At 32.5% G+C, this 15,388-nt stretch overlaps 1 protein-coding gene across 1 annotated transcript; it reads left to right on the top strand.

Moving 5' to 3' along the window:
• The first annotated feature begins 13,906 nt into the window (after window positions 1-13,906).
• LOC106763501 lies at window positions 13,907-15,160 on the top strand. Its single transcript, XM_014647685.1, has one exon. The coding sequence runs from the start codon at window positions 13,907-13,909 to the stop codon at window positions 15,158-15,160; it is 1,254 nt and encodes a 417-aa protein (XP_014503171.1).
• The last annotated feature ends 228 nt before the right edge of the window (window positions 15,161-15,388 follow it).

Genomic DNA, 15,388 nt, shown 5'->3' with positions numbered 1-15,388 from the left:
TGTAAATGTTTAAAAGTAAACAAAGATATAATAAATAACATTATTATAAATTGTTAAAGAAACTTTGCATTTTCAGTCAAACAATAAGTCATATATTTTGTAAGGCCTAAAACCATGGAAAAGTAGTATAAAGGTAAAAGAAAAAGGAAAATAGTGGAGAAAATGAATTAGTATTTTTTATTATCCAAAACAATAATGATTTTTGGAAAATTTTATTTTTTAAAAAAGAATTCCAATATTTAAAAGGTAATTTCGGCAGCCGGGAGTCGAACCGAATTTTAAACACGAAATTAACCAGGTGTGCTACTACGGATTCTTTGAAATGAAGGTATAGTGAAAATTGCTTAAATTATGTTTCCAACTAGTGCATTGCATCGGGCTAAAATTTATCATTTTGAAGGTTTTCAATGATATCACTTATTTTTGCATTCATACAAACTGACAACATTTTTGCAAATGATTTTATTTTTCCTTTCTCAATAATATATTTTCCATGAGATAAAAGATATATGTGATTTATTGAATAAATATATAAAAAAAATATGACCATACATTTCTAACGGTTAAAGAAACTAAAAATACAACGTTAAATGAAACTAATTGAAAGAGGTAGAATTAATTTCTAAATTACCGTAGCTTTGTCCAAAATCAATCTACTAGTCGTTTCTGGGACTGTTTAATCAATTAGATCCCAATTGAAGACCAAGGTGGTGAGCAACGAAGAATGGACATCTTCTCAGACCGTACTGGTGGCATCAAACCACGATCTTCTGTTCGACATTTCTACCTTACCTCTTTTATCTTGACAATAAAATTTTGTAGGTGGAGATATTTGTTATCGCCATGCGATCCCTCAATGGAAATGAGGCTATATGTGTGATGGTGACTTGTGAAACTCTAGTGGAATTGTGAGGTGTGCAAGGAACTGTGTTTCCGTAAAGCGTCTACTTGTATTGTCAGATATTATATTTTAAATGTTATGGTGTGCACAACATAGTGATATTAGTCAATATCTTATATCTCAAATTTTTCCATGAATTATGACTGTTTAGTTGGTACACACATCTACCAGCTTCCTNAATCAATGCGCATAACCGAAGAACAAAACACTTTATTATTTGAAGACTTAAAAGTTCACATTTAATGTATTTTATAAAATGTGAAAAAATTAGGTATGGACAAATGACCATTCGTAAATGTTTAAAAGTAAACAAAGATATAATAAATAACATTATTATAAATTGTTAAAGAAACTTTTCATTTTCAATCGAACAATAAGTCATTAATTTTGTAAGACCTAAAACCATGGAAAAGTAGTATAAAGGTAAAAGAATAGGGAAAATAGTGGAGAAAATGAATTAGTATTTTTTATTATCCAGAATAATAATGATAATTGGAAAATTTTATTTTAAAAAAAGAATTCCAATATTTAAAAGGTAAGTTCCACAGCCGGGAGTCGAACCTGGATTTCAAATTCAAAATTAACTAGGTGTGCGACTGCGGATTCTTTGAAATGAAGGTACAGAGAAAATTGGTTAAATTATGTGTCCAATAGTGCATTGCATCGGGCTAAAATATATCATTTTGAAGGTTTCAATGATATCACTTATTTTTGCATTCANGCTAAAATATATCATTTTGAAGGTTTCAATGATATCACTTATTTTTGCATTCATACAAACTGACTACATTTTTGCAAATGATTTTATATTTCCTTNCTCAATAATATATTTTCCATGAGATAGAAAATATATGTGATTTATTGAATAAATATATAAAAATAATATGACCACACATTTCTAACGGTTAAAGAAACTTAAAATACTACGTTGAATGAAACTAATTGAAAGAGGTAGAATTAATTTCTTAATTACCGTAGCTTTGCCCAGAATCAATCTACTAGTTGTTTCTGGGACGGTTTAATCACTTAGATCCCAATTGAAGACCAAGGTTGTGAACAACGAAGAATGGACATCTTCTCAGACCGTACTGGTGTCATCAAACTACGATCTTTGGTTCGACATTTCTACCTTACCTCTTTTATCTTGACAATAAAACTTTTTAGGGGGAGATATTTGTTATCTCCATGCGATCCCTTAAGGGAAATGAGACTATATGTGTGATGGTGACTTATGAAACTCTTTGGAATATTGAGGTGTGCAAGGAACTGTGTTTCCGTAAATCTTCTACTTGTATTGTCAGATATTATATTTTACATGTTATGGTGTGCACAACAAAGTGATATTAGCCAAAATCTTATATCTCAAATTTTTCCATGAATTATGATTATTTAGTTGTTACACACATCTACCAGCTTCCTTAATCTAATGCACATAGGAAAAGTTTAGAATGCTCCATTTTATCTTTATTGAAAAAATAAAAAAAAAATAATGAAAAAGTGAAATTAAAAGAAAGAGACAGAGAGATTGAAGAGAAGAAGAGTATGTAGAAAAAAGGGTAAAAGCTTTTTTTTTTTTATTGGCTAAGGTATGAGAAGCTTACTTTTCTTTATTGTGTGATGAATATAGTAAATTTCTTAAGTATCTTTTATGCTTATAAAAGCTATCTTTGCATTTAAATGGTGATTAATTTAATTGAATACTCAATATCATGATTGAATATTTTCGATGTGGTGGGATGATGTTGGAATTTTTTATTGATGAATTCAATCATAAATAAATTGCATTGTTTATTACGTATTAAGCAATTGAATTGTACAATTGAATTCTACGTAAGTGAATTTTATAAGAATTCACGTAATTAAATTCTATAAGAATTCATGTTAGAAGAAATTAGAAGGTTCATTTAATTGCAATTAAGATAAAAAAAAAATTAGGGTTTTAGAGATTCTTTTAATGAGAGGGAATTAAGGTTAGTATCAGTGACCAAGTTAATTGTTTGCGTAAGTCCACAGTGTTATTTTCTTTCTCTTTTTGTTTTGAATTGGGCTTTAACCAAAATTAGGATCCAGCCCTATCTCCTTCGAAGGGTCACACAAGTTGCCCTCATTCTACCCATTTTCTTTCTTTTCTTTCTTCATTATACGAAACCTAGAGGCTTTAGGTTTCTGTTTTTTTTTTTCACGGCGACTGACGCAACTTTGGTGGCTCGAGCATGATCCACCTACAATACGCACAGTGGTCGTTTCGGCTTGGAGGGTCGCGAGTTCCAGTTGCGCGGAGGAAATGACATAGTAGCAGTGTTCGTTGTGGAAGCCTCTTTCTTCGAAGCAAACCACTATGGTGGAGGCGGGTCAGTCTTGATTGCGGGTGAGTGCAATCGGTGTCACGACGGCAACTCGTCGCAGGTGGCCTCCGACGACGACGACAAGAGGGGCTGAGTATCCGGCGACGATAGCGTAAAAAACAGAACTGTGATTTAGGGGTTTTGATTCTACAATTTAGGGTTTCAGTTGTTCTTCAATTTTGGGGGTTTTTGTTGTGTTGAACTAATGATTTGATTCCTTCTACGATTTGAGACATAGGGTTCCATTCATTCAAATTGAATTTGGGGTTTCCTGTATTTTAATCTCTTAATTTCGGTTAAGATAAATGGTTGCGATATGGGTTTCGTCTCTAATTTAGGGTTCCTAATATGATTTTGGGTTGCTCTTTGATGTTGGAACTGATGGTGGTGGTCGTGGATGTTGGCCGGCGTTGGCAGCTTCATCCTGATTGGGATGAAAAACCTTGGTTGATACTGTTGGAACTTATTTGGGCCGCAGGCCCAGAGTTGATCTAAAAAAAAAAGGTGTTGCTCCCTCCACCTCCCCAAGTGGGACCTGTACCTCCCCATTATTTTAATTTATTTTAAAAATATTCTACACCTCTCCACTATTTTCTTTTATTCCAAAAATACCCTACACCTCTCCTATCCTTAACAATCTTTCTCTTTCTCTCTCTACATTAATGGAGCATTTACATGGCTCATTAATGGAGCATATACATGGCTCATTAATGGAGCATTTACATGACTCAAATTTGAACTTGTGATATATATAGATTGAATCAAACTTATTTAAGAAAATATATCACAAGTTCAAATTTGAGTCATGGAAATGCTCCATTAATGAGCCATGTAAATGCTCCATTAATGTAGAGAGAGAAAGAGAAAGATTGTTAAGGATAATAGGGAGGTGTAGGATATTTTTGGAATAAAAGAAAATATGAGGAGGTGTAGAATATTTTTGAAATAAATTAAAATAGTGGGGAGGTACAGGTCCCACTTGGAGAGGTGTAGGGAGCAACACCCAAAAAAAAATTATTAACTGCAACAATAAGAAAGTTTATTTGGGCCTGGTTTCGGATGTGTGGAATTCATGATTTTTATGATATCAACTAATAAACTTAAATTGTGAAGAGGGAAGAAAACAATAATAATATTAATTATTATTATTATTATAAGAGGAAAATTATTATTATTTAATTAGTACTTAATTGTAATCAAATTAATTTATTGGAAAGAGAAATTAATTTCTATGAAAAGGAAAGAAATTGATATTTTTAGATTAATTAGTAATCAAATTAATTAAATTAACTATTTTGGAATTAGAAATTAATTTACTTCCAAAAAGAGAAGTGAGATTTTAATGATTAATTAAAGTAATAGTGAGTTATTATTTTGGATTGAGTTATGATTCTTAAAATATTATAGAAATTTATATTGTCTTTATATAAGACTTGATATTGATGTGTAAGTGATGGAAAGGGAGGTGTGAATAGAGTTTAGTTTGATTGTGAATTATGTTTGGTTGACTTTATTAGTGTTATACACTTGAAGAGAGGGATGTGTTATCCGGTACCTGGTAAATCCTGAACTTTCAACTATCTATTGTATGATTGTGAACCTGTATGGGGAAGCTACAGGTGATATGATTGTGAACCTGTATGGGGAAGCTACAGGTGATATGATTGTGAACCTGTATGGGGAAGCTACAGGTGGTATGATTGTGAACCTGTATGGGGAACCTACGGGTGGTATGATTGTGAACCTGTATGGGGNACCTGTATGGGGAAGCTACAGGTGGTATGATTGTGAACCTGTATGGGGAACCTACGGGTGGTATGATTGTGAACCTGTATGGGGAAGCTACAGGTAGTTTGATTATGAACCTGTATGGGGAAGCTACAGGTGGTAGGGTTAGGTACAAGAGACAAACCAATGTCCTTCATGATAATTATGGGAATTCATAATAACTTGTGTCTAGAGATGATGTTAATAAAGATAACCGTGGATAGTATAGTAATGATATAGTTAATGAGAATGTTAACGATGATCATGATGATTCTGTTAGTAAGATAGCGTTGTAGATAGTGAATTGTTGTTAAGTTGTGTTTACTTATCATGTACATAATTTATTGTTATTGGTTATGTTACGGTAGCTTACCCATATTTGTTTGTGCTTGTGGTTGTGTGCGTCTTGCGATGATCTATGACCTTGGTTATACGGGAGCAGGGGGTATAACAGATGTTCTAGATGCATGATATCGACGTGAGAGTGGGGGACAATCTTGATTTATTTAAAGCTTTGAGTTATAAATTTCAGAAACAATGTAAGTGGATTTACTTTATTTCGTAATTTATTTTATAAATTTCAGTATTATGTAATTGGATTTTTACGATGGTATGATGATTCTAAAAGTTTTTAATTTTTCTCGTAATTCGGACCTCTCAAAAATCGTGTAGGCCTTGTGCTAAAAGCCTTTTCCCTTTCTTTTACAAAAATAATAAAAATATGTTTTAAAGGGTTAAAGCACACGTGCGACCGTTCACGTATGCCTTGTGCTAAAAACCTTTCCCCTTCTTTCACAAAAATAATCAAAATATGTTTTAGAAGGTCAAAGCACACGTGCGACCATTCGCGTAGGCCTTGTGGTAAAAAAACCTTTCCCCTTTTTTGAAAAATACCAAATTATAAGTATTTTAAAACAACAAACAATTTTTTTAGCTACAACGTAGGAGCAAAGCTAGTCCTTGTCGGGCACAAAAAATAAAAAATATATTTTGTTCTTTTTAAGTTTAGGGATGATAAAACATTTCGAAAACCACATCACATTCACGCATTTAATTAAAGGTACTGCCTTAGGGCAGGCGTTGTAGGATGCTAATACCTTCCCTACACGTAACTGACTCCCGGACCTAAAATCCAGTTTTCGCAGACCATGCCTTATTGTTTTATGGTTTTTCCATACTTTTCCAGAATAAACTATGGTGGCGACTCCAAAATCTTTTCTAAACGTTTCTTTTTTGGATCGTTGTCCCATCGCGATTTCGGTTGCGACACTTATAACGGACATGAATAATCGATTATAACTTACAATAATGGATTATCACTGGCAGTTGTAAGATGTCTTTTCAGTTTTTGACCAGTTTCCTGGTCTTGGGAATAGGAGAAGCTCGCGCTTTGTGGGTCAAAGGTCGGAGCAGTTCTCTTCGAGTTGGCAAGGTTGTCATCTTCCAGTTCGTTTGTCGAAGGAAGATCTTATATGCACTGTTCTGGTTCATTAGTTGAAGGAAAGTGTAGAATCCTCGCTTCCGGTTCGTTGGTCGAAGGAAGCACCCTTCTGGTTCGTTCGTCAAAGGAAGGTTCTATCATCATATTTTCTTTCACTCTATTGTAATCTGATTGAAGTGATTTTTAGTGAAACCGTTAATCACTTTTTATAGTGATTAACAACTGGACGTAGATTCTCATCTTTCTCATCTTCATCGGCATCCATCAGTACATGCCTAATCACCTAACATCCATCAATAGATGTCTAGTCACCGTCCTCTTCCATATCAGCATCCATCAATAAATGTTGATTCATCGTCCTCATCATAGCAACATCCATCAGTAAATGTTGTAGAAGCATCCATCAGTAAATGTTATTATTACTGCCATCAGAAGCAACATTTAACCTAAAATAAAACTCAAACACACAAAGAGAAAAAATCAAATTCAAACCACACAAATAATCAATTAAAAAGAAAAAGTCAGAAATTGGGTTGCCTCCCAGTAAGTGCTTCTTTAATGTCATTAGCTTGACCCAATTAAGCTCAATCCGGATTTTTGATGTTGGCGTTTTTCCTTCCTTCATGACACCAACAAAATCTTGGCAATTTTCTTGTCACCAACTTTACTCTTCTAGAATAAGGAGCCTCAATCTCAAGAACTCTATTTGCTATAATATTCTTAACAACCCATAACCTAATCCTTAATTTCACTTATGTTCCAAGTTTCGGTTCGTCACTTTTCACACCAAGATGTTGGTGAACCAATTCTCCTTTCTTATCTGCCTTATTCATTATTTATCTTTTTTATCTACTACTGGCAATCTTCTCTACTTCCAAACCTAAAAAAAGAGGTCTTGATGATCTTGTGCTCCTAGTACGAATTTTACCGTACATACATTGAAGAACACTGCACTAGAGCATACAATTAGCCCAAAAAATAAAAACAATATTTTTTTTTTTAAAAAAAAAGATAAAGTCTAACTGGTTAAGAATCACACAAATAGAATAGTTATACCACGAGTCCCCGGCAACAGCGCCAAAAACTTGTTAAGACTCCAGCAAATGTACCAAATCGTATCAAGTAATATAAAATGGTAAGACCAAGTATAGTTTTCCCAAGAGACTCACGGCACTAAACAGTTGTGCTTTTTCTTAACTAGTTAAGAATATAAGAAAAATATTTGGGGGTTTTAAAATGCAAAATGATAAAAGTAAATATGCATGCAAATTGATCAAGAAAATGATAAATATAGATGGACTCTCATTGCAAATGAAGAATACATATGCAAGACTAGAACTTCTCTCTGAAAAAATGAAAGATCACTATGTCCACCTTACAAACTTTATGTCGCGGTTCACCGCCAAACCGCGGCCTATTCCCTTAAATATTCAAAATTTAAAATTTTGCAGGGGGAATAAACCGCGGTTCCCCTTAGAATCGCGGTCTATTCCCTCTGCAAAATTCTGACATTCCACAAAAGCAGTTCTGAAAAAAAATTTCGGTGGAATAGATCGTTGTTCCCCTCAGAACCGCGGTCTATTCCCCCTGCAAAATTCTGACATTCAGCAAAAGCAGTTCTGAAAAAAAATTTCAGGGGAATAGACCGCGGTTCTGAGGGGAACCGCGGTATATTCCCCTGCAATTTTTTTTCTGCAAAATTCTGACTTCCCGCCAAGTCAAATCTGAAAAAAAAAGTTGCAGGGGAATATACCGCAGTTCCCCTCAGAACCGCGGCATATTCCGCTGAATTTTTTTTTCAGAACTGCTTTTGCGGAATATCAGAATTTTGCAGGAGGAATAGACCGCGGTTCAATGAGGAACTGCGACCTATACTGTTGATATAATTTCAAAAATGTCACCGCATAATATTATGCTTCGGTTTCTATTGAACCGCGACATAATGTGTGCGGTAAAAGATCGATTTTTTACTAGTGGAAGGAATACTAAAAAGGAATCATGTTTTAAATTTTGGAGGTTAAAACATAGGAAATACTATGTAATAAAAACATATTAAATCCGACAAAATCCTAAAATTAGACAACTAAATAAAAGTTAATATTTAATCGCTCATTGTGTTCCGTATTATTGTAAGAAAAAACTTTTAATAAATCCTATGTTTAAAAACATTCCTTTTATAAAGGTTAAAAGTATAATTCTTTAGTCTTTGTCTGTCAAAACGAAAAATATTAGACGCAATATTTGTGATGACAACAAGAAAACATGTTAAATATATTTTTTAGATTTTTAACTTTGATCTAAAATTATTTGTTTTGTTTTTATATTTTGATTTCAAAATTTAAAAATAAATTAATAAAAATGTTAGCTCGTGCCAAACATTTTTTTATTAGCATTTAAATTATTTATATTTTATGACACGTTTATACTTTAATATCTATTGAAAGATAGTTAAAAACATTTAATATAATTAGATTAAAAAAATTATATCCATAATTTTTAAAGTTTGTGAACTAAAATATATCAATGTCTTTTACAAAAAGGAATTTTAATTTTAAATTAAAATTCAAGAACTAAAATTATAGTTAACTCAAAAAAATGCTTTCAATAAAATAACTGTAATTAAAAGTTTATCAATTATAATAAGAAGTAAATGAATAAGTAAATTAAAAGTTGATTAAAAATATATAAATGTAAAAGTTTGAAAGATATAAGTACTAAAGTAAAAGTAAATCATGATATATTTTTAGAAACTAAATCTTCTTTAATATAGAACGTTACTGGCCGACAATAGCGTGATTATTATCATATCTCTCGAGTAGTTGATAATAAGAAAATATAATTTAGAAGGATTAAAATTTAAAAAGCCACAAATTAAATTCATATTTAAAAAAAAAACAAATTATAAAAGTGAAACGTATGAAAAATAATGAAATTGAAACTGAATTAAAAATTAGAGAAGGTGGTGAGAGTGGAATTTTGAATAAAATAAATAAGTAGATAGGTAACTACATACCAAACGAACAACCTAAATTTTGGTATATATTAATCACCTGTGTCGTGTTTTAATCCAGACTCTTCAGTACAGGCCCCATCATCTTCCAAGGTTGGTAAATCTGCAAAGAAAAGGTGGGACCCATATGGGTTTTCTTCTTCTGTTTCATGATCCTGCACTAAATAGGGAGTAAAATCTATCAATCGAAATCTTTTTTTTTTTCATAATCAAACAACAAAGCTATACTCATTCATTCTGTTCTTCTTCACTGTAGACCCACTCAACGTACTCTTCCATACTATAAAACCTGTCTCACTATTTACATTCTGTTCATCCATCAGAGACCACAGCTTGAATAGTGGACAGTATGCAAACAAAATTAACCCGTGCTCTCCACGTATTTGTAAATAAGACACTGTAGTGAATGTAGTTAGGTTGTCTTAATTACCTTTTTGTTTCAGACCAAAGGCAGTGTAATGGTAAGGTATAAAGTTCAATCAATGATGGTGTACCTGCATATATACCTATCACTACAATATTATTAATACAAAGGATTAATTACACACACTTGCTTCGTGTACAATGTTGTAGACTGTCAAAGGTTGAACTTATTTTTATTCTTATTCTTTTTAATCTTATTTTTGGCATTTTTATTAGAACATGTTTATGTATGTTTTCTCTTAATTTTCAAGATATGTGGCAAGCTCCAGTAAAAGCTATTAGCAATGCAATGCAATGCAATGATATTTTAAAAAATCTAATGATAAGAATATTGGAAGCTGTGTATTTTGAGAGTGAAGAGGATAGGGTTATGTCCGCAGTTAATAGAATGGTGACCTAACTGTGTCTTACAATTAATATATTGATATTGATTTTGTTCTAATGAACGTATTAATATCAATAAAACGATAGGAACCTACCTCCACTTTCCAAATTTTATTACAAGACTCTGCTTTGCAGGTAGTAGGCTCTGCTACCATTATTTCCTTATTATACGTGCGCCATCCAAGAATTAATGCATTGTCTTACTGACAAGTACGTACCTAAAAATAAAGTAATAAAAATAATAATAATAATAATAATAATAATAATAATAATAATAATAATAGAATTGACTTTATAATTAATCTAATTTGATAGGTTTAATTATAGAAAGTAATACTTATGACTTCTTAGAAACTATTAAGGTCAATAAACAACGCGACACGTATAATCAATGTAATTTAAAAACATTTTAACAAGCGACGTGACTTTAAACTATTTTATCAAGGATAAAATAATGATTTTTTTTTTTCCAATTTTAATATATTAGAAGTCATACTTCTTTTGTATTAATATTTTTATTATTAATGAGCAAGTGATAATCCTTATATAAACCAAACCTCACCTTATATATATATATATATATATATATATATATATATATATATATATATATATATATATATACCACTTAATTATTTGGTGTTAAGTAAAAGTTTTGGATCATTATTATTCTTCAATAAAACGTTTAAAATCATAAATCTAAATAGTATTATAAATTTTGATAAAAGTTGTATTAGAAAATGAGTTTTAGGCCTAACTCAACTCCACAAAATCGGCTTGTAAGGTGAGGTTTGCATCTCACTTATATATTATAAATTAGCCTTATCTCTAGTCGATGTGAGACTTCTAACAAATTGATTACATTTCTATAGATATAAAACTTTGCACTATAATTGAACAAATGTACCCGCAGGACGTCATCATAAGTCAAATTTTCTTAAATTCCGTTATCTTCAAAGTTGCAACTTTTGATAAGAAAAGAACATGAGAAATGATTTCAAAATTTTCAAGAGGATGTAAGAAAATAAGGTTACACAGATGAAGTTTTACAAATGGAACTAAATAATGAAAATTCTCATATATATAAATATAGAGATTTGCTAATTTACGTAAAGTAGTTGGTACATTTTAGCAAAGTATACCAAGTTTTAGGTTACAAAAATGTTCCTGTTAAAAAAGACAACCAACTTTAAATCTAAGGGAATTTTAATAATTTTAAAATTTAATTTAAAATAAAAAAAATAAAAGGTAGTTATGAAAAATCCTGATTGGTCCACGAGGGAAGTTATTAGCTTTTATTATATATTTTTTAAAAGATAGTTGTTTTTTAAAATAAAAAATAAAATAAAGGGTAGTTGTTTTTTTAACCCATACGGGTTTTATAAACCCATACGGGTTCTATAAACCCAGACGGGTTCTATAAACCCAGACGGGTTCTATAAACCCAGAAGGGTTCTATAAAGTCATGGAAATAAAAATTGCAAAAGATACCTTTTAAGTCATGGAAAATATGTTACCTATGGATGTGATCCACCCATTTTTAAAAAAACAACGTCACTATAAAAATTATATCTATTTAAAAATATTATAATTAAAAATATTCCTTAAGTAGTGGAAAATAACTACCTTTCTTTTTATTTTTTATTTTAAAAAACAATTAATGAATAACTACCTTTTTCTATTTTTTATTTAATTTAAATTTTAAAATTACTAAAGTATCCTTATATATAAAGTATGTTTTTTTTTAAATAGGGATATTTTTGTAACCTAAAATTTGGTATGCTAAAATGTACCAACTGAAAAATCACTTTACGTAAATTAGCAATATATATATATATATATATGGGGTTTGCTAATTTACGTAAGGTAGTTTTTAAGTTGGTACATTTTAGCAAAGTGTACCAAGTTTTAGGTTACAAAAATGTCCCTGTTAAAAAAGAAAACCAACAAGTCCAAGGGTATTTTAATAATTTTAAAATTTAATTTAAAATAACAAAATAAAAGGTACTTATTAAAAATCTTGATTGGTCCACGTGTACAAAAGAAGTTATTAGCTTTTATTTTATTTTTAATTTTAAAAAACAACTACCTTTTACTTTATTTTTTATTTTAAAAAACAACTACATTTTAAAAAATATAATGGTTTGGGGTTTAGGGTTTATTAGAACCCGTCTGGGTTAAAAAAACAACTACCTTTTATTTTATTTTTTATTTTATTTTTCTTTAATCATGGAAAATATGTTGCCTATGGATGTGATGCACCCATCTAAAAAAAACAACGTAACTATAAAAATTATATCTATTTAAAAATATTATAATTAAAAATATTTCTTAAGTAGTGGAAAATAACTACCTTTCTTTTTATTTTTTATTTTAAAAAATAATTAATGAATAACTATCTTTTTTTATTTTTTATTTAAATTAAATTTTAAAATTACTAAAGTACCCTTATATTTAAAGTATGTTTTTTTTTAAATAGGGATATTTTTGTAACCTAAAATTTGATACACTTTGCTAAAATGTACCAACTGAAAAATCACTTTACGTAAATTAGCAATCATATATATATATATATATATATATATATATATATATATATATATATATATATAATAAATTTTAGAATTTTAATTCGCTTTTTTTAGAACCATACTAAATATGAAAATCAAGTCTTACACACTTTTATTCTTATTGAATTAGAGGTAATGTCACATATTTTGGATAACAGACGAAGGTAATTTAGTATTGAATCATGTACGATATGATATTTGGGTCAAACGGTTACAATTAGTAACCGAGCGGTCCAAGAGAATAGTGGGCTTCGATCATAAATGATGGGTCGTTATTATTGGCTCGACGGTCCATAGTAAGGATATAATCCATCGTATTCATATCTTAACAAAAATTATATCAGATAAAATCTGAACAACCGGATATTCAGGTATGACTGTTTATATTATACATTCTGTTTATATTTGATAATAATCTATATATACAGGACTGGAGTCACAAGCCAGGTACGCTCTCTCTTATGCCATTTTGCTCTACGGTACCTCCCCCCTCCGGTTAAAGCTTGGAGATTTCCGTACAATTGTAGATTGAAGGAAAGCGGACGTTCAATTCACGAAAGAAGGTACACCAGTCTACTTAATCAACACACAACGGGAGTGCCACATCATCTAGGTCAGTTCATTCGGTCCCCAAAATATTCATACCGAAACATTTTGGCGCCCACCGTGGGGCCCAAAAGTCAAGAGTCCCAATGGTGACCACAAGAGGCATGGAGAATCCAGATCCAATTCAGATGATAAGAGAACTGCAAGTGCAGCTAGAAGAACAAGCCTGAACTATTGCCACTTTACAGCAATAATTACAACAGAAGAAGACCGATGATGCTGAACGCAACAAAGAAAAACATCACGACCGGGAGACATCAGAAGACAGTCAGAATCATAATCTGCCTCCTTCCCCCGGTCCCCGGACTTCTTGCCATTCACTGATGTCATCATGCAGGCCCCTATGCCCAATCGGCCCCCACCTCAGGTTGAGAAGTTTGACGGCACGACGAATCCAGATCATCATTTGCGGAACTTCATTGATTCTATGGCCTTTTACACTCAAAGTGACCCAGTAAAATGTCGGGCATTTTCCCTGTGCTGAGGGGAGAAGCCCTAGAGTGGTATTACACCCTTCCCCCCAATTCGGTAGATAGTTTCCGCACGCTGACAAGCATGTTCAAAAAGCAATATTCCACCAACCGGTACGAGGAGGTTACTGCTGCCGAGCTAGTTAATCTCAGACAGGGGAAAGATGAAACTCTCAAAGCCTTCATGTACCGATACAACCACGCCGCCCGGAGGATAAAAGGGGCCAGTCCCGAATTCATCATCAGCAGTCTACCCAACTGCCTAAAAGCAGGATTCGTCTCTGAAAGCTTATACGCCAAGTTACCCAATACGTTGGAGGAGCTGCAACAAAAAATGGCCAAATTTATCAAAATAGAAGATCAGAGGATTTTCCGGAAACAACAACACGAGGAGCATCCGGTAAGTGGTAACAAGAAGGAAGGGAAGCGGCGAGTCGAGAACGTCCGAGAACAGAAGCCAATGGTGAATCTAAACCCTAGATACGACCGCTATGCGCACCTTACCGCCCCTAGAGAAAAGGTGTTGGAAAGAGCTCTACAATCGAACCTGATCTTTCAAAGAAGAAAATTTCCACCAAAAAACGTGGATGCGGCGCAGATATGCCGATTCCATAATTCAGGGGGACATACTACTGAAGGCTGCCAAACTCTCAAAGATGAATTAGAGAAGCTAATCCGTGCCGAACACCTTCGGGAGTTCGTAAAGGAGGATTCTGGCCGCGTGGGACATTCTCCCAGAAAGACACGAAGAAGCCCAGAACATGCAAAACGGAAGGGTAACCACTCACGCGACCGTTCTCGAAGTCCCCCGAGCCACAGATCCCGCAGTCGACCCAGAGAGCGAGATCCCATGGTCAAAGGCATGATTGATACCATCTCGGGCGGTTTTGCTGGAGGAGGTGCTTCGTCCACAGCCCGGAAGAGACATTTGAGAAGCCTGCGTAGCGTACACTCGGTGGTACGCAATCCGGTGTCAATGCCTGATATAAGCTTCACAAACAGGGATTTTCACGCACCAGATCCTGATCAAAACGATCCCATGGTCATCACAGCCCGCATTGCACAATATGATGTGAGTAAGGTCCTTGTTGATCAAGGCAGTTCAGTCAATATATTATACTGGACAACCTTTAGAAGAATGGAAATCATAGAAGATATGATTGCTCCGTTTAACGAGCAAATTGTTGGTTTTACTGGAGAAAGAGTAGACACCCGAGGGTATCTCGACTTACGAACCCGCTGATGAGTGCATATTTATGTCCACATTTATGCTTTAAAATTAAAATTTTTGATAGAATATTTGTGCTTAAATGATTGATTTGTAGAGGATTTGTAATTATTNGATTTAGTGTGTTTGGAAATAAAAAGGGCTTAAAAAGTAATTTTAATTGCATAAATTATTCTTGGATGTTCTAATATTTATTTGTGCAGCTGAAGTTAGAGTTTTATTGGTTCAAATTGCAATTTAAAG

Source organism: Vigna radiata, chromosome 6 (genome assembly GCF_000741045.1).
Source record: "Vigna radiata var. radiata cultivar VC1973A chromosome 6, Vradiata_ver6, whole genome shotgun sequence".
In the NCBI taxonomy this organism is placed as follows: domain Eukaryota; kingdom Viridiplantae; phylum Streptophyta; class Magnoliopsida; order Fabales; family Fabaceae; genus Vigna; species Vigna radiata.
Note: the sequence above shows the minus strand (reverse complement) of the source record. Positions and strands in the feature narration are given on the sequence as shown.